We start from the raw sequence: 19,443 nt of genomic DNA, 5'->3' as shown, positions 1-19,443 counted from the left end.
TCTACCCGTCCTTGCTGTATATCACGTCTCAGGAGCAAGAGTAAGGAAAAGTTTTCCCAGCATATGATGGATTACAATTGATGTCTATTACGTATACAGCGAAAGTCGGTAAGAGGATCAGACATGATGGCGAACCACCGTCGGATAAATCCATCAAGCTTTACCTGGATCCCCATAGCTGGGAACATACCTTGCTCAGGTTGTGTGTGACCAATTCAACAGTTCCTCCAGGCCCTTGTCCAAGACCAACGGCTTTAGCAAGGGTACGCATATGCCAATGCACGAAGCCGACAGCTCCAGTAGGCCTTGTGTATAGAAAAAGAAACTTCGTACCTCTGTGTTCGCTACGTCCTCTCGCTATAGACCATTCACGGACCCGCCGAGAAGACCAAGATTCTGCGGGAGTCTTGTAGTCTCATTGTATAGCTCGACGTCAACCTTTTTCAGGACAGCAGAGCGCGAATGTCTCGGTGTATCTGGTATCTGGACAGTCGTTCCCCCTTGCTACCTTGCCAAAGACTTGATGTGAAGCACAAAGGTACAACTGTACAAGTGTTTTAAGATAGTGCGATCTGTGCTCGAGACCTAGAATGACCTACCTAGTAGTGAGCAATGACTTTGAGGTGTGGCACAAATAGTAGGTGGAACAAGCATACCTTATCATCCTGATCGACATCGAAGGTAGGTGCATTTCCAACTGACATAGACATGCAGCGGCGAATATGTCACAACAGCCGGTTTAACCTGTCGTAGCGGAGCTAATCCAATCATGAATCAGCTTGACAGCATTTAAATCTATGTCACATACTTTTCCGCGGAGACAAGGCACCTTGGCCCGTTCAACCGCCTTAGTATCAAGGATCTCACCTTTTCGATCTCGCACATCCCAGAAAGAGCCTAAAATGCTTGATTTACAGATGCGCTTTCCACGGTTCGCGCTAAGTATGCTGAAGACTCTAGGCACGCTATGCACCCATCATGCGGTGCTCGCTCCCGCTGCGCCTCATGCGGCTGTCGAAGCTCTCGTGCGCATAGATGCTATGCTGTGCTCTACACGTGGGTCCAGCACGGAAAATGCACTTGGCAGATCTGCCGACTTGCTTTGACATGTCGATTAGATCAAGTGCCTGTGTCAATCGCGGATGTGTCCATGAGTCCGTGATCGGTTCTGTCTCTGTTGCCTCCAGCGCATCTGACTTTGCTTCACAGTCATCTATGTCAGGTGGCAACGACGATCTGATACTACTTGCAGAGCAGTTCTCGATTCTGTGTGTTCCCTATTCTGCGCTACTGTACCTCGACCTTGCAACGGATGCCATGAATAAAGTTTTGCCTGATGTGATACACCCTCGTGCTGTTGTCTGACGGACCAAGTCCGTGGGGATACTGTGGCTTGACGAAGGCTGCCTATTTCACTTTCCAAGAGCTACTTTTCGTTCAATGTCGTTATTAGATCCATCAGGTCGGATCATGCTGTTCTCACAACAAATTGCTGATCACAGCGCTGATATCGCCTTCGATACCGACAGCGAGCCCGCTCCCCTCTAGGTCCCACGGCACGCATCCCGAAGCGTCTAACCCGATCCTGATCAACCGAAACCTGCCATCGCCTTCTTCGACTAATTCCTCATTAGGCCACCTGACGACGCTAGGAGTATTCATCCCTACACCCAGCTCGATCACCACTGTCTTTTTCTCTGGTGCATCATCCCGGATCCGATCCACAAAGTTTCGATATTCCTTGTTTTGCGCCCGGAACGGCGTGTCGTTGAAGTAGTCGCCTCCTCTGACACACAGCGTGAGGTCGCCGCCGCAGTACTCGCATGTGGGGATCAGTGATGGGTCGGTGAGCACCTGCGTCTCGGGGTCTGTTGCGGGCAGGGCGGCGTCGAGGTACTTGCTCGTCTCGAACACGGCCGTGGGGCGGCAGTTGTTGTAGCATTGCAGGTATTTGTAGTGGCCCTGCGGTGTGCTGAGTCGGTCTTGGGGAAAGTCGTTGGCGTCGAACAAGCCGTCTGCGTTGGACGTTCTCACGAAGTATCGGTCGCCGAATCTCTTTGCGTACGTGAGCAGTGTTTGGTATACTTGACTTTTGGGCCAGGATCGGACCATCTCTAAATGGACGAACTGGAAGCCCCATTCCGTGAGAGTGTCGGGCCAGTCGTCGAAACCGATAAAGTCGCCTACTCTGCGCAGACCGATCTTCGGAAACCCAGCATAGTAGTCGTCGAAGAGAGCAGTAGAGCCATAATCGAGTCCCGCTGAAGCGGACAGTCCCGCGCCAGCCGTGATGATGCAGTAATCGGCTTGCGAAAGCCACTCCTTCGCAATTCGCATATTTCTGTTCTCCTGTGTTGTCGCAGGTATAGCATGGCCAGAAGCCTGGAGTGGCATTTCCCGCGGTAACTCGGCATTGGCCAGTACATCCAAGTAGAGTCTTCGATCCTCCTCAAGGAAGACATCAAAGACCACATCCGTAATGGGCGTATCCGGATGCGCAGAAATCCACCTGATCACCTCATCCACCGCAATCCTCGCCGCAACCCTCCCAGGAAACGCAAACAGCCCCGTAGAAATACAGCAAAACACCACGGAAAGCCTGCCCAATTCATCGACCGGCAACGCCTCCGCAGCATCAAGACAAGAGCGATAACACGCCGCAAGCTCCTCACACTGCCGCGTCGACGGCTCGCCCTTCCTGCGTGGATCCAGCTGCGGACCGACAGTATGCAGCACATAGCGAGCCGGCAACGCAAACCCAGGCGTGACAGTGGCCCTGCCCACGGCCTCAGGCTCATTTCCTCGCTGCGCCATCACGCGCGCACATTCGGCGCGCAGGCGCGGCCCGGCAACAGAGTGGATCACGTTGTCGATGCATTTATGGCTCGGCTGGAAGCAGCCCAGGAGCGCTGAGTTGGCGGCGTTGACGATGGCGGTCACGCCGTGCAGGGAGGTGATGTCGCCTTTCCACAGGGAGAGCCGCAAGGGCGTCTTTCTGTTCTTGCCATCGAAGACTGCGTAAGGCGTTAGGGAGGCTAGAGGGGTTAGTGCGCGATGGCTTGCGTGGTAGGCTAGTACGTTGTCGATTTTGAGTAGGCGGCTCTCTGGTAGGAGTGGCGAGGGCGGTCGTTGGCAGAGCAGGTTTTTTAGAATGCTTAGTTGTTGCCAGGTCTCGGTGTGTAAGAGATGGTCGCATTGGGCCTGCGAAATGTGGATATCTTGGAGGAGGTGGTTCAGGCTTTCTGATAGATGCGCTGCTGCTGCTGTTGCGTTTGCAGCGGGTTTGTCGTCGGAAATGGATGTCATGGTTTTTATGCCTTTGTTTTTCGATACTGGTCGTTGTTTTCTAGATCCTGACTTTTGTTACTCTATTCTATGTTTGTGTTACACAAGTATCATAAGTAAGTGTGCTGACTAGAAGATGAGGGCTCGTATCACATTGTTCAGTTGAGGTTTGGATAGGTTCTCAGAGTGGATATGTAATATGTGCGGAATGGATTCCGCGGTGGACGTCGGTTGTTGTCATTCTGCGTAGTTCTTCGTGGATACTGTATAGTAGGCCCATACTCAATTCACATCATCAATAACGGCCTTGAATATGAAGTGATGTTTGATGGTCGCGGGTAACACTTGATCTGAGTGCGACACGTAGCACATGAATTGGTGTTGAGAGGGATGGTGTGACGTGGGTGAACATAGAGTGTCCAGATGAGTCCTCGGTATGGAGCTTAGCCTGGCGACTTATACTATTCCCCTTCTACCAGTTGTGCTACTTAGCATATCCATCCATTCCTCACCTCACCGGAAACCAAGTTCACGCATACTGCAGTCTATCCTCCGTCCACCCGGGCTGCAAATACGCCCAATCCTGCGCAAAATCAAACCCAGACTCATAAACCCCATACGCGAACAACCTGACAGTATCCAACCTCGCCCCAGCATCCGTCTGCGCCCAGACACTTAACGCGAGAGTATTACGTCCCTGATTATTAATGACTCCCGGCGGGATGGGGAACCGCGTCTGCGGGCCGATCTGAGGGATGAATTTCCCGTATTGGTAGCCGTTCATGTAGATCTGGATACTGGCGATTGTGCCCTCTGTCGCGCCGAGTTCGAGACCTAGGGGGACGTCGAGGTTGGATGGCAGAGAGAGGTCGAAGCTTGTTAGGTACCAGTTTATGCCGCTTGCGTTGAGGCCTTGGGACGGGCTGCTCGTGGTCCATTGAGAGCTTTCGTTGGAGGGCGAGAAGTTCGGTAGGTGCCACCCCACGCGCTCGCCGTAGATTCCACCTTCGTTCATTGGTCCACGCACGGGATCGATGTTTGAGTTGCCTCCTGCGTTGCCTTGGATCTTCCACGCTGCGAATTGTTGTCTTGCATTTGCCGGGCCGTAGAGAACAGCACCTAGTAAGCCGCGAGGATTCTCACCTCCGCTTGGTCCTGTCGATGTCTCGTCGTGACCAGTATAGTCTGTCACGATCGTCAGGACATTACTTGTATTGTAGAGAGTGACTCCAGTGAAGTTGAGGAGGCGCCAGGTGGGACTGAGAGATGCGTTTCCTGGTGAACCTCCAACAAACTTGCCGTTGAGCCAGGCCGACCATCCACTCGCGAGGCCGTTCTGTGCTGTGATGTTCGCCGAGGTGGCGGTTCTCCCATCAAAGTATCCTCTGTATATCTTTTGTCCGGCATAGTAGCCATAGTCTGAGCTGAATAGAACAGGCAAAGTGAGTGGTTTCACTTTGCTAAGCGTGCTGAGTTTATCGCAGACAATCCATGCAGAGTCATTATAATCTCTGCTCCTTTCCGGGAGGGAGTCAGCAACTTGCCATGTTGAAAAGATCGGAAGGCTGATTTCTTGGTCAGCAGTTCCCTCGATGTCTGCTTTCAGAGAGCCATATGGCGTTTTTCGTGTCGGAAGGTCTTGTCCATTCCATGAGACTGTGTTTACACCACTTCTGCCTGTGTATACTTCAAGTGTAGTAGCATTTGCATTGTCGCCTAGCAGTACGACAGTATTGCCGCTTATCGTAGCATTTCGGACGAGATACGGCCCGATGGCAAAAACGTGCTGGTCAGGTCCGACATTCGGGTCAGATGTGATGGAAGGGGCAAAGAAGGTCCAGGCTGTTGACAGATCCAATAAATACAACAGGACACCATTGGACAAGCGTAAAGTCGTTGTTCCGATGGCCTGGGTATATCTAAGTCTCGTGTATCCAGTAGTCTGGTTCGACGCAACATAAGTGGGTACAATACTGGAAGTACCAGAGAAAGCGGCGTTCGTGATGTTACCAGAGAAACCTAATTCACCAGATTGTCCAGCTTCGAGGTACAGGACGAGTACAATCTCGGACCCGAAACTCCCATACGTCAGAATATCCGCGGAAGAGTACAGCAAGGTCTTGTTTCCGAGACTATAGTCTGTGACGAGGATCTTGCTCTGCCTGCCATTCAGCTGAACATCAGACACGATGATTTCACCGATGCTTGTTCGTAGAGAGACGGAAAAGTCTGTGACTGCACGAGAGCTCGAAGTCGAATGCTGCGCGACGTAAAAACGGGCGTCACTGTCGCTATTGTGAAGAACCCAAGTGCGAATGTCTGCAGTACTGACTGCATTTCCAGTCCCGTTGCTCTCCATCTCCGTGTAAAGGAGGTCACTCGAAACTCGTGTGAATAATCCAATCAGCTTCGTCTGTGCGAACTTGGGCTGCACTTCTCGAGTCTCTCTCAGTGGAGCGCTGTAGTCATAGGATGTGTAAACAACGGGAGCTGCAAGGTTTCCCCAGTTGGTGCCTCCGAAGGCCATATATAGACTTTGGAGCGTCGTGCGCTGCCCGATGTTGTTCTTGTAATAGACGTCTGCAAACGCCGGATCATGCTCTGCAAGACATTGGTCATAGAAGTACCCTCCCCACGGCTGGAAGTAGCCGGCCTCGAATTCAGGGAAATACTCTGGTTGGGAAGAGGAGTAGTTCTGAAACCATTGATAGTAGTTGGTAAGCACGTTGAAACCCGAGTTGATGTTGGAGCAGGAAAGTCCACCAGGGTAAGAGTCCAAACCATAAACGTTGACAGCGCCGCCCACGTTCTGGTAGTCTGTAGACCAACTCTGAGCGCGCTGTCCTTTCTCGTTGGAAGTGAACGGCACCACGATGCCTGCGTCCCTCGCAGCTTCTTCGATCTGTTCCATGTACACCACCAAGGTGTTATCAGCCTGGTGCACAGTCTCGGACAGTTCGTTCTCAATCTGATACAAGATGACAGGTCCTCCCTCGGTAATCTGATTACGAGCAATGACGGCGGAGAGCTCCTGCAGCCAGGGCAGCCAGGCCTGATGGTAGGTGTCGATAGAAGTACGGTAACTGCCCCCACTGCCGTCCGTAGTCCACAGGGCGAAGCCGCCGGCGTTGGTCTCTGCATTGCTGTACGGTCCTGGTCTGGCAATGACATAGAGACCAGCCTCTTTGGCAGCGTCTAAGACTTGTTGAACGTTCTTCCCGGACGTCTCGAGGTCGATCACGCCAGGTGAAGCGGAATGGTATGACCAGAAGAAATATATGCTGTCAAAAAGTCAATTTTGAGCGCAACGTCACAAAGAGCTGCACAACATCCTCACCTAACGGCGTTAAGTCCATTGGCCTTGAACTTCTGGAAGATGTCGTCCCATAATGCAGGTACCGGTAGCCTCTGATAATGAAACTCGCCTGCCAATATAAAGACTCTCTCTCCATTGACCGTCAGGCTAAAATGGTCCCAGGTGACAGCGGTAGTGAGACCGTCGTCCGTGGCATACAGTGGCAAGAACCAGAGCACGGATAGCAATAAGACAGAGATAATACGCATGGTCGCCGCAATGACTGATCTGATCTGATAACATCTCGATGAACAGGGACCTGCCTTTATGTATATCTACAAACGCGAAGCACATCGATGCAGGTCCATGAGACATTATGGCGAAATACGAGTGGCTGCCCAGTGATGCTCGCGTGGTTGCATCTGATTATCCGCCAATGGAGACACCGAGATCGACAATGGTCCTGCAGACTGCAGAAGGTACACGATGCACGTCAGGTCAATCATCAGGTCAAATGCTACAAGACCCCTCAGGGCGATATATTAGAAAGCAAGGCCGCTGCAGCGAAGCGAGCCGAATCAGGCTAGTAAGTGGAGAAGCGAGAGAGCGGAGGGACATCTCCCTTGGTCACGCCTAAAAGCATAATTACGGTCGATTCTACCGAGTGTGTATTGGTTGTCGCACATGATGGATTCAAGATGTAGAACACAAGACCGAGGAGATTCAAAGAGCAGATGGTGTGCGTGATGGTAAAATAAGTTTGATGTACTAGCAAATAAGCTAGAGCCTTCTATTTCGACGCAGTGATTGCATCTTCTAAGATCCATGGACCTGATACAAGTATGTGGAGGTGGGATCTAAAGTTCAGCGCTGATCAAACAATAGTGATCGAGCATTCGCAAGGCGGTGTCCAATCCCGGACGGAGACAGGTCAAGTAGACCCGTGAATGCCCATGCCTGCTATGCGTCTGAGTGAACTCGCATCTTTTTCGCGCCAATGATAATGTCTAATGGCGCCATCAGGGTCGCTCAGACGCGTCTGAGTCGCGATCGAAGCCGATGACAGTTTTTGTCATCTTCACCTGTCTGAGGTGGGGTATCATGGCATCGAGTCAACACACCGCGGCGGAGGGGTGGTGGCGACGGCGTCCTCCAATCGCGGTCATCTCCTCAAGACTTGTTGTTGCTCGTGGCATGTCAAGCTGGGATGGTGACCACGGGAGAGGCATAGTGGTAGCTGTTTACTGGAAACCCCGGAGCGCTTCATCCTTGTTCCGAAGCTCCCTCCTTTTTCTCGTCCTCGTCGTCGTCTTCGCTGTCCTCGTCCTCTTCATCGTCGTGCTCACTGAAGCTTTCAAAGTCATCCTTGGCAGCGACGGAGACACCTCCATCGGCCTCGCCATCGTCTTCGGTAGTTCTCTTCCTCTTCTTGGCCATTTCGCCTAGCTTGCCATCACGGCCCTCGATACCGGTCTTGGTCTCCTCGGTCGAGGGAGGAGCAGTGAACCAAGGGATCTTGCCTCTTAAGAAGTCATTCAACACCATCTTGGCGACACCGTCCATGTCGGCCTCGCCACCCTTCAGTAAACGACCACCCTTACGGGCAAGAGCCTCGAGGAATTGGTAGTGGTCTTCCCAGCCGCGGATGTCGTAGGTGCGCTCAACGTGGTGCTTCTTGCACTTCTTGAGGGCAGCAGCGACGTACTGCTCGGGATTCTCGACGTTCTCCACACGAACGACACCACGCAGAAGAATGTCCTCTTCGGTGTCGCCCATGTTGGGTGGAACGACACCAGGGCAATCGATTAGGTAGATACGCTTCATGAGAGTGATGTACTGCCAGACCTTGGTTTCTCCTGGAATAGGAGCAACAGTGCAGACCTTCTTCTTGCGGAGCGTGTTGATGATGGACGACTTGCCAGTGTTGGGGTAGCCAATGAAACCGACAGAGATCTGCTTGCGAGAGGCATGGAGCGAGGAGAATTGACGGAGGAGTGAGATGAGAGACCCTTTACCGAAAGAATTGGTGATGGAGGCGTGGAACGCAAGAGTGGGGTATTCCTTGGACAGGACACGAACCCAGTTGGCCTGTTCAGTTCCATTAGCACATGGCTCGGTCAATGATAAGCCATCAACAGTGCTTGATAAAGTCAAAGTAAAGCTGAAATGCTGAACAGAAGAGAGTGAAATGTGTGAATCATAACTAAGAGATCCTCCATGAGGCCACTCTTGCGAGCAGAGAAGGGACTCAACTCAAACGAGACACGCTCGATCCCTTTGTGAGTACAAGCCAAGACGGCGAGCAACTCTACTGCCGGACCATAACGGCCTAGCAGCGGCGGGACCGACTTTGATCTGCCAAAGTTGTAACAGGTTGATCCCACAGAAAAGTACGCAAATGGATGCGGGGAAAAGCCTTGACTTAACGATGGCAACGACGCAGAAGGCCGGAAGGGGATATTTGGCACGGAGCAAAAGCAATAGTCGAGCAGGAAAGACAGAAAGAATGGGTGGGAGCAGAGACTTACAGCGACACTTGTGGGGACAAGATCGCACTTGTTCAGGACGAATAACAAGTGCTTGTGAGGAGCCTCGTCCTTGATGTACTTTTCGACACTTCGGCAACGCGTTCCCAGAGGATCTCTGGCATCGAGAACATGGATGATGACATCGCTAGAATCGATGACTTTGTAGAGCTCGTTCCAGATTCTCTTACTTTGACCCTTGGAGAAGATGGCTTCCTTGGCGGCGGTGAGCTGACCGGTGAGCTCAGGGAGAGCTTCGCCGATTTGCTCGGTTTCGTTGGCGTTACCGCTCAAGAGACGCTGCTGCTCGAGGCGATCGAGGTATGAATCATGCATCTGTTCCGTCTCGCCAGCGAGATGCTCGAGCGAGGCGACGCTCAACTTTGGGCGCTTACGCTGAGCCTTGGGGCCGAAGGTGTCGGAGAAAGGAGAGGTCTCGATGGCGATCTTGGCCTGGTGCTGCTTGATGCCGTTCTTTGTGTTCTCGTTGTCGTTGATCAAGGACATGGGCAGCTTGTTCTGCTTGAGGAGATACGAGTAAGGGTCGTTCTTGGTCTCGGCAACAGCGCCACGGAATGCAGCGAGAGCATCCTGCGAGATGACACGCGTGTTTGTAAACCATTTGCGGTTGGGTTCGATGCGGGCAGACGGCGTCTCGCGAGACTGGAAGGAGGCGGCCTTGGTGATGTCGCCACGAGCATTGTGCTGGGCCTTGCCGTCCTTGAACATGTTGAGCGTCTTGACCTTTTTGGCATCTCTGCGGAGAACGAGGTGGGTCAGTCAACTGCGTCAGGGAACAATAGCAGGATGGACAACAGTCAAATACCTGTAAAAGTTCTCGCCCTTGGTCTTGACATTGTTCATGCCATCGACGTTCTTGCCCTGGCGCTCTTTACGAGCGCCCTCCTTCTTTCCGGTACCCATCTTGACAAGATCCGCGAGGGGCAGTCACGAATGCTTGGATTGGGTATGGAAGACGGGAAAGATTTTTGGATTCAAAAAAAAAAGAAAGGGAGAGGGAGTGTATGGTGCAGGGCAAGGAGGCAGCACGAACAAGACAAAAGTTGCAGAGAAGATACTGTACCATGGAGTGCACAGGCCACAAAACCCCGGACTGCCACTTTTTTTCTTCTGTGTAAGGTAAGAGCGGGAAAACTCAGGTACAAGTGGAAGGAACGCCAAGCCGAGGCTCTCCAGGGATATGCTAGGGTTCGGTCGTGAAGTTCCGAGGGCAGAGGCAGAGGCAGAGGCAGAGGCAGAGGCAGATATCTTCTAATTATGTTCTATGGGCTTGAATTAACCACACCATAATTACCGCAAGCACAACACAACCTCCAAACATGCCTCCCCGGATAGCCCCCTCTGTGCTACCACAGGCCTACCAATGTCCCTCCTGCGTTGCCAGGAGAGCCTTCTCTCGCTCCGCCGCCGTCGCACAGATCGGCCCAGAATCACCTCGCTACATCGACATCCCTCAACCTCCGCAACAAACCACACCGGACAAGCCGCGCATCCGCGGTGCCCTCCCAGTCCCCCGTGACATCTTCGCTGGCTCCGCACCAGGTCGTGGAATCGACAAGGCCGACCCCGAGAATGTCCTCAAGGCCACTCAAGAACCCTCACCGACAACCAAGGACCGCCGCGTCACATGCTCATCACGCTCCGATGCCGAGAGATTGGCGTGGAAGGAGCGCATGGCCGAGCAGCGACGAAAGAACCTGCGCGAGGGTCTGAGTGCCCTCAAGGACAGGAAGGTCCGCACCGACACACGCCTCGCCGCCCAGGGAAAGCGAAGACAGGAAGAGAGAGAGGCAATGTTGCACGCCGCAGAGCGTGACGACGAGCGATTGACCGCGCCTACCGTTGAGCTCGAGCTATTACGGCTTTTGGAGAAGAACGCTGTGCCCGCGGCTGACAGATCGGCCCGTCTCGCTGAGATGAGGGAGCGTGTTGCCCGCAAGGAGGCTGCTCGCAAGGAAGAAAGAGCCGACTCTCTGCACACACTCTACATCAACGCCCGCAGCTTCATCATCAACGAAGCCCAGCTCGCCTCGGCCATCGACGCCGAGTTCGGGACTGTCGACGCACCCAGAGTCTTTGACTACAAGCACGAGATCCCCAGCATCTGGGCGAACGGCAAGCCTGACACTGTCCAAGATATGCTCAACCGTGCCTCTGGACAACAAACCACGAGAGGCGCCATCGGCTCTGCTCTGAGGGGCAGGTCCAGCAGCATCACCAAGGAGAGAGTGACCAGGATCGGCGAGGAGCTCACCGGAGGCAAGACTGACCCCGAGATCGCATAGTCGTTGGCTCTATATGACAACCGCAAGATTAAGAAATATATCATCCGGCATTGTTTGACAGCCACCCGGTATAAAAAAAAAAGAACCATTTCTGAATCTTAATCTGACTGTGATCATCGGTCCTGGTCAATGCCTGCGTCTCAGCGTGTCTGTGACCTGGTCCATGTTTCCGCTGTCTGTCTTTGTACAGTACATTGACGCATAATCAGCGTCCTAAACATGATCACGTAGTTTCCATAATTCCGTTTCATCAATACACAAATACCACAGATGCCCAAGTCAGGAGCATAAGCCTGCGCTTTGCGATATCGTCTCGTACCCGTCCTGGCGAGCTTTGAAGAACATGACACGATCTAGCAGTCTTGCAGTGGGAGCAAGAGTGTCGAGGACCGTGATCCACAGATAGACAAAATATTGGTCGCTTAGTGAGTCTTGTACAATGAAGTCCTGGACAAGAACAACACACTTCCTCTCCCGCCGGCCTCATCGAAACCTCACAGCAAGCATCCATGTACGTCATCGCATGTGAAAACCACAACGGACATTATTGATCCGCGCGTTCCAGTAATCACAACCGAACTCAAGTTCTTGATCTTGACTCTCGATAACGGCATCCTTATTGCATTCCTTCTGACTACCTATATGCTACTCTACCAGATTCATCTCACCTTCAAGCATCGCTCCGAGATCGCAATCTGATTTCGATTTTTTGTTGTTGCACCATGGCAGACCGATACATCCTCAAGGCGACGGCGGGCCCAGACTACGACGAGGCGAACCAAAAAGTCATCGCCGTGAACTCCGAGACGCCCTTCACGATATCCTCATCCAAGATCGACGCAGACGTGACGATCCGCGTGCAGAAATACCACGGTCTGCCCAAAGGCTCGCCCGAGACGTCGCCGTACTTCGACAAAGACCCGCACAAGAGCGATCTCTACAGTCTGGCCTTCAACTTCCGACTCAAAGAACATGTCAACGGCAATGATTTGGTGTTTGGAAACGACTTTGATCACCCGATCAGAGACAAGCTGCCGCCTGGCTTCAGTCAGGCGCTGAAGATCGTGCAGTGGTTTATCGATCCTGGTCTTTATGGAGATGCCTATGCCGACGAGCCGTATCTGTATGGCCCCTTCTTGAGCTCGATCAATACTTTTCGAGTCGGAGCAAAAGATGCAGGAGCAGCGCAACACTCCTCAACAGGTGAACCAGTCATCATCACAGAGGGCGCAGACGGAGACGGTGCCGAGTCCCGCGCCGAGTCCAAGATACCAGACGATGCCGCCGCCAGGAAGAAATGGTTCCTGAACAAGGACCACTTGAGCAATTTCAAGTTCGACAAGGGCAGGACTTATTCCGCCGACTTTTTCAACCCGTATCTGGATTTCAATGGTGAGAAAACGAAATGCTCAGAAACATATATATGCAGGCAGAATGTGCTGACAACGATGCCTTTTCTCTCTCTCTCTCAGAATTCGCCCTGAAACTCCCCGGCTTCAGTCTTGTGCCCGGAATCACCATTCCAATCATCAGCTACTGGGACGGTCAGCCGCTTCGGTAAGTTCGCCATCCCTTGCCTTCCAATTAGAAAAGAAAAAGAAAGAAAAAAGATTGCGTTCTAACACCTTTCCCTCGGCGGGGCGGGCTGATTCAAAAGCTCACACGCCATCAGATACGTGCTCAAGAACCGCGCGACGGACGAAGTCCTCTTCGTCGTCATATTCACCCTGATCCCCAAGGACCAGGCGGACAAGATCGAAGACGGTGACAAGAAGACGGTGCCGCAAGCGGACGAGGCTGAGAAGGAGAAAGATGGCAAGGCTTCTTCTTCTTCTGAGGCTGGGGGAAATGACGACTTGGACTAGATTTTGTTTGTATTCAAGAGACGTTCACACGATCGATCCACGACAGGCTGGGAGGCTGCGCTGGGACTTTGCTGGAGCAGGGAAAGGGACGGAGCTAGGAACAATCGGGCATACCCAAGAAAAGGAAATCATCACGAGGTGCATACGGTATACGAAGACTTTTTGTTCATCTCTCTAAACCCTTTTTTATGTTCAATATACATCTTTTCGTTTTTGTGTCTAGGGAGAAGAGGCCCCCCCCCCCGGTATACAGAGTCGTCCAATTCCATCAGTCTTTTCCCCTCCTGCCTCACTTTCTTTTCACATATCCACCCAACCGACAGCATCAAAACCATCAACTAAAGCCTCTTGAGAACATCATTGGTGACCTCGTCAGTAGTCGACTTCCCGCCCATATCAGGAGTCAAGAACTTGGCCTCGAGCAAATTGCCATCAACAGCAGCGTAGATCTTGGCCGCAGCAGCCTCCTCGCCCAAGAACTCCAGCATGAGCGCCACACTGCGCAGCGTGGCGATGGGGTTCGCGATACCCATGCCCATGATATCAGGGGCGGAACCATGGCACGGCTCGCCCATGGCAAAGCCATCGCCGACATTAGCAGAGGGGACAAGACCCAGCGAACCCACGAGCGCGGCGGCGCCATCGGACAGAATGTCGCCGTAGAGGTTGGGCGCGACGATGACGTCGTACGTCTCCGGGTCGCGGAACAGCTTGTACACCATGCTGTCGACGATCTGCTCCTCGACGCCGACCGAGGCGAATTTCGCCTGCGCCAGCGCCGCGCGCGCCGTCGTGCGGAACAGCCCGTCCGTCTGCGAGAGCACGTTGCTCTTGTGCGTGACGGTCACGAGGGACTTGCGGTCTGCGCTGGAGCCCGAGGCCGAGTTCTCGCGCACGCGCTGGCGGCGCAGGGCAATGTCGCCTGCCATGTCGGCGATGCGGAACGAGGCGCGCTCCGAGATGCGCTTGATGGCTTCGGCGACTTTGCCGTCGGGCCCGTCGTACGTCTTTTCTTCTTTGACGTAGAGGTCTTCGGTGTTCTCGCGCACGATGACCAGGTCGATCGGGTTGGGGAATTTGGCCGTCGGCTTGACGGATTTGACGGGGCGCACGTTGGCGTAGAGGTCGAGACGCTTGCGCAGGCCGACGATGGGCGACGAGTAGCCCTTTGTGGGCGTCGAGGGCGAGGACACGGCTCCGAAGAGGGCGCCGTCGCAGTCGGACTTGAGCATCTCGACGGTTTTGTCCGGCAGGGCGGCGCCGGTCCTCTGGAAGCAGTCGAAGCCGGCGTCCAGATCGGTGAAGTGGAACTTGAGGTTCAGCGACGAAGGCAGGGCCTCGAGGATGCGGCGGCCTGCTGGGATGACCTCGCGGCCGATTCCATCACCGGGGATGAGACCTGTTTGGTGTGTCAGTGGGACATGTTCGCTTGCTCTTGTTATTGGGGATGAGACGGATGCGATTGACCTATTCTGAGAGTTCTGGCTGCCATTTTTGGTGGTCTCGTGTGTCTGACAAGCGGTCGAAAACACCAGTGGTATAGCTACTTGTATGTTTATGACTTGAGTGTAGTCAGTCAGTAATCACCTCACCTAGTGGCTTCACTGGAGAAAATCGGCCGATGTCGCTAGAGCTGCAATCGTGGGGTTGTGCGACATCGTGTGGGGGATATACCTATTTTCCATACACAAACGGTCACTCTTTCATTTCATTACTTACAGAACATCTGAACATGAACTCGCTGTCATAAGAGAAACAGAGGATCATCCCTAACACTCGGGACATTCAACCAGGAGACAGGCAGACCAAATGCCCCCTCCAAATGCGACGACTGTCAAGTGGCAGAACTACAATAAGGTGCTGTATATGAACAGAGAAGCACAACGCCAAGCTTGCGGCGAGTGCATCACCTCCGAACACACTTCAGCGCCTTGACTCACTGTAGTCAACCCTTCCTTGCTGTTCCCTGCAGGGAGCGAAAACCTCAACCTGACCATGATGTGAATCCCCTCGACAAGAATGATGAGACATCAGGTGTAGCCACGGTACCATTTCAACACTAGAAAATGACAGTACAGTAAGTAGGATAGTAATCGACAAAATCCGGATGTAGCAGCCAAATCGAGGCGAGAATGGGTCAGTCATGCTCTACTCATCGATGCCGTGCACCAGTACAAGAGAGGTAGACAGACCTTTCGAGACTTCTGTATCGTAGCAGCATCGAAGTGCAGTGCAGGAAGGGTCCGAAGCAGATCAAAGTTTCCACATCCAATACTACCACAGGAAGGAAAGTCATGACTTTCTCCAGGGCAGGGTACCTAATCACGGGAGACAACCAGGACATGGGATCATACGTGCCTTTTTTGTACAGGGAGTAGATATCCAACAGACATCGTGAACCCCTCATCACAAGCGTCCAGCGAAGTGACCCACCCATCAACGTCAAGAAAGGAAGAGTCTCTTGTATTCGTTTTCGGTCGGCCTGGCTAAAGTATGCTATGGGAGTAAAAGAAGAAGAGAAGAAACGCAAACGAATAAGAGAAAGCGACAAGACATTGCAACCCCTCGATTTGGGTCGCTGTTAGGTGTTGCGTTTGGCGGGGTTTCTATCGTTACAGACACATCCCACTCACTCCTGCCTGTTGTCTGTTGTTCAGACACGGTCTGGAGCTAGATGGCGTGTGTGCTCCTCTGGATGGTGATGTCAATGCGAAGGGGGAAAAAGGTTTGAAGAAAAAGAAAGCCCGGAGCTCTGCTGCAGTGGGGTTGCGAGACCTCTCGACATAGCTGCGCCGACCCAATCCAGCCCGACCCAACCCCTCGTCCCTGTATAAGGATCCCTTACCACCCAGTCCGTCACTCGAGGATGCGTTTCCTTTATTCCACTCTGGAGCACTCTTCACCTAGAGACGGAGGTCCCCCCCTCCATTTCCTGTCCCGGAAACGCCACGCTAATAATGACAAGGGTAGCGAACGTGTCGAATGCCTCAAGACATGCGTTCGGGTTCTTTGCTCTACTATCAAGCCTGGCCTGGTCGGGGGAAAACCGGCGTCGTCTCCAGCTGTTCCCATCCTCCCAGCGTCGCTTGTCCTGCATTCTGCCACCCTTGTCCTGTCTGCTGGTTGACGAATGCGCTCTGGCGGAAGGGGTTCGTGCTTCCAGTCACCGAAGGAGTCAAAAAGTTGCTCGGTGATCCTTGCTGTGGTGGCGATGCAGTCTGTCTAGCAAATGGGTTGGTGCCCGTCGGTTGAGGCTGCAGTTGAGGTGATGTGGTCGCGCCATTTCCTTGAATCGCACTTTGTTGGGCTCGCGCAAATGGATTGGTTGATTGTTGCTGTAGCGGCTGTGCCTGTTGCTGTTGTTGTGGCGCACCGAATCCTGTCATCTGTCCGGTGAGCATCATAGATTGCCGGAAAGGATTGGTCGACGGAGGTTGCATTAATTGCTGAGGTGGTTGCTGTATCTGAGGTACTTGTTGTTGCTGCTGTTGCTGCATGCCGAAAATGTCTTGGCTCTGCTGTGGAAATTGCTGGATATTGTTTTGGTAAGGATTGGAAGGCGAGAAAGCGGCCTGCGGCACTTGTTGTGGTTGTTGCTGCGGCTGTGGTCCATAACCGCCAAACCCTGCGCCAGTAAAGTCTGGCTGAAGTGGCTGCGGCGGAGACTGAGGTTGCTGGAATTGCTGTGGCGGTGGTTGGCCATAAGGATTCGTACTCTGGACCGGAATCGTGCCGTTCACCGGGGACTGGAAAAATGGTTGATTAAACGGATCTGGTTGGAACTGCTGCGCGGGCGGTTGCGCGTATTGTATCGCCGGGGCCTGTTGCTGTGCTTGTTGCTGAGGTGCCGGCTGTTGTTGCTGCCGCTCTATCGAATCGAAAAAGTCTATGAATTCGGCATCTGCAGACTTGATAGGTGGCAGCGAAGGCTTGGACTCCTCAGCCTTGGCCGATTTGGCCGTGGACGGCCGCGAGTCGAAATTGGTAGCCTTGATCGTCGTAAACTTCCCAGCGCGACTGCCAGAATGATTGCCGCCCTTTGCTTGCTGTTCGGCCAGATATTGTCTTCGGTTGACCTCGAAGTCGTTGTCGTCGATGTACTCCTGAAGAGATGCAGCCAGACTGGTGGGGGCGTGTTTGATCTTTGGAATCTCCAGCTTGGTAACATGCTCATACTGACGGGCAACACTCAGATACTGCACCACTTGATCAGTCTGCTTGGCGAAGGTCTTGTAAATGCCAATGGCGTGCTCAGCATCAACCTTGGACAGTTCGAAATAGTGGCTGAGGACATTCATGACAGCCTCGTTCATAACGGCGAAAAGATCAAGCAAGTCCTTGGTCAGCAGACGGAAAGCAGTCAGAGAAATCTCGTTCTCCGGTTCGGTATCGAGGAGCTGTGAAACATTAGACGAGCCTCGAACCCGACGGAAATTGTCTCCTGATGATACGCACGTCGCATTTGACGAGAGCCTTTATTTGAGCCTGGATACACTCCGTCTCCCTCAACAGTCCCTTTTCTATGGGTAGGTTCTTCATCCTGCTAGTTCCTGAACGAACATAATCCACCTTGGTGTCGGCGAAGCCCTGAGCGCGCGCAATCAGGTAGTCTGAGTACCGCCGGATATTCTGACCCTGTGTCTGGACATCGGTAAAGGTGTTGATGGCCAGTTTACTTCTTGGCGACTGAGCGAGGTAACTGAGGGTGACATCCTTCTCGCCCTCTTTGATCATAAGATGAATGATAATGAGCGATTTGAAGACAATAGTCCAGGTCGAGTCTCTCAGACGATCCTTGAGGGCGCGGAAGATCTCGGCCACTCCGGCTTCACCTGCGTGCGTCGCAAGGAGGATGTGCTCGACATATTTGGATTTGGGCGGTGCAGCCTATAGCCACATTGTTCAGCATGCGGGTACGCGCCTGCGATGGCCGTTGTTTGGTGGAGGGAGGAAGTACCTTGATCTTGGTGCCGCCCTTTACCGACTTCTCAAAAGAGCCAGACATGGGGAATATCCCTTGGTGCGACCCGAGGCGATATGAAAAAGAAGGAATAGGAAGGAACGGTCGTGGTAGTAGGAATGAATGCGAGTTGGGCGCGAAGGAAGGACTGAGGCGATCGGAGGCGTGAATTAAGGTACAGTAATATTATCAATATCTCGCGGTTGGCTTCATTTCTCTGAGATCCGACCACGGACACTATGCTTGTGATTTAGACGCGCTTGGTAAAAACAGAGACTCGAGAAACCCAGATACCCAAAGTCTCTCTAATAACAACTTACATCACTCAGTATAACCAGGCAAACATCGAGACATCCCCGTCAGCCTGGGGGGCTTGTTCCAATGCGTGTCGGTGCCATCGCGAGCGCCCGCGGCAATGACGATGCCGAGCCTGTGAAGATCGGGTATCGGCGCTTCAGAATAAAAGACTTGGGGGGTTCAGGTACCATCGCAATTATAGCAGACACAGACCAAGAAGTACTCTTTATAGAACAACATCTGTCGCTCTCTTATCGTACATTCAGAGGATTGACCCGTCTTATACGATATGATAGCAAGAAAAAAAGAGAACAGTTGATTCCCATCATTCATATGTGAAGGGCATGCAGATCACTAGATCTATAATTATAGTGCACCTTTCCTAATAAAACATGTCACATCAGTGTTACGGTCAGGCTGCCACGACAGAGGGCTGCGCGACCTGTTGCTGATGCTCATCTTTGGTTTCTATACCGCTGAGTCTCAAGGGGATACCGGCATCAAATGGCCTTCCTGGTATCCCGTTTATAATGACCAGCGGGGACTACGAGAAAACAGGCACGAAGATGAGGGAAATAATGCAACGGATGTCGTCTGCTTTCATAAAAACATTCATTGTGCTCAGTTATGGAGCAAGATATCGACCTATCTAGTCCTCCAAAGTTAATGATCAGAGATGCCATCTTCGCGTCCGTTTGGTAACAAGGAGGTGTGCCGAACGCAGATCTCATGCTACCTCAACTCTTCTCGCAAGGCCCTTGAGCACCCGAAGGAGAGAGCCCGACAAGAAGGCTGAGGTCAGCTCGAATTTTACACACTAGGCTTTCATCATACTGCGGACAATGTCAGTGAGGCACTCGCTTGATTCACTTGAAAAAGGATACATACAAGTTAAAAACTTTGGAAGGTC

General features: G+C 52.7%; 6 protein-coding genes across 7 annotated transcripts; 2 read left to right on the top strand and 4 right to left on the bottom strand.

The window, feature by feature from the left end:
* Window positions 1-3,814: 3,814 nt before the first annotated feature.
* AAFC00_000549 (uncharacterized protein) lies at window positions 3,815-6,849 on the bottom strand (the record flags this gene model as incomplete). The annotated part of the gene is made up of 2 exons (XM_069345377.1): window positions 3,815-6,566; window positions 6,623-6,849. The coding sequence occupies 2 exons, from the start codon at window positions 6,847-6,849 to the stop codon at window positions 3,815-3,817; spliced, it is 2,979 nt and encodes a 992-aa protein (XP_069200393.1).
* A 994-nt stretch (window positions 6,850-7,843) lies between these two features.
* On the bottom strand, window positions 7,844-10,029 carry AAFC00_000548 (uncharacterized protein; the record flags this gene model as incomplete). The annotated part of the gene is made up of 3 exons (XM_069345364.1): window positions 7,844-8,668; window positions 9,109-9,862; window positions 9,932-10,029. 3 exons carry the CDS (start codon window positions 10,027-10,029, stop codon window positions 7,844-7,846), a joined length of 1,677 nt encoding a protein of 558 aa, XP_069200392.1.
* A 416-nt stretch (window positions 10,030-10,445) lies between these two features.
* Window positions 10,446-11,411, top strand: AAFC00_000547 (uncharacterized protein; the record flags this gene model as incomplete). Its single annotated transcript, XM_069345353.1, has 1 exon — window positions 10,446-11,411. One exon carries the CDS (start codon window positions 10,446-10,448, stop codon window positions 11,409-11,411), a length of 966 nt encoding a protein of 321 aa, XP_069200391.1.
* Window positions 11,412-12,133: 722 nt separating this feature from the next.
* Window positions 12,134-13,276, top strand: AAFC00_000546 (uncharacterized protein; the record flags this gene model as incomplete). 2 transcript variants are annotated; one of them, XM_069345343.1, is made up of 3 exons in its annotated part: window positions 12,134-12,803; window positions 12,884-12,968; window positions 13,084-13,276. In XM_069345343.1, 3 exons carry the CDS (start codon window positions 12,134-12,136, stop codon window positions 13,274-13,276), a joined length of 948 nt encoding a protein of 315 aa, XP_069200389.1. The 2 variants fall into 2 exon arrangements, with proteins under 2 accessions (XP_069200389.1, XP_069200390.1); XM_069345342.1 differs by having other exon boundaries at window positions 13,069-13,276.
* A 338-nt stretch (window positions 13,277-13,614) lies between these two features.
* On the bottom strand, window positions 13,615-14,768 carry AAFC00_000545 (uncharacterized protein; the record flags this gene model as incomplete). The annotated part of the gene is made up of 2 exons (XM_069345329.1): window positions 13,615-14,675; window positions 14,744-14,768. The coding sequence occupies 2 exons, from the start codon at window positions 14,766-14,768 to the stop codon at window positions 13,615-13,617; spliced, it is 1,086 nt and encodes a 361-aa protein (XP_069200388.1).
* A 1,528-nt stretch (window positions 14,769-16,296) lies between these two features.
* On the bottom strand, window positions 16,297-18,281 carry AAFC00_000544 (uncharacterized protein; the record flags this gene model as incomplete). The annotated part of the gene is made up of 3 exons (XM_069345317.1): window positions 16,297-17,673; window positions 17,732-18,163; window positions 18,234-18,281. The coding sequence occupies 3 exons, from the start codon at window positions 18,279-18,281 to the stop codon at window positions 16,297-16,299; spliced, it is 1,857 nt and encodes a 618-aa protein (XP_069200387.1).
* Between the last annotated feature and the right edge of the window lie 1,162 nt (window positions 18,282-19,443).

Source organism: Neodothiora populina, assembly GCF_041146345.1.
Source record: "Neodothiora populina strain CPC 39397 chromosome Unknown canker_contig_11, whole genome shotgun sequence".
Classification (NCBI taxonomy): domain Eukaryota; kingdom Fungi; phylum Ascomycota; class Dothideomycetes; order Dothideales; family Dothioraceae; genus Neodothiora; species Neodothiora populina.
This window is presented reverse-complemented; position numbering and strand designations above follow the sequence as displayed.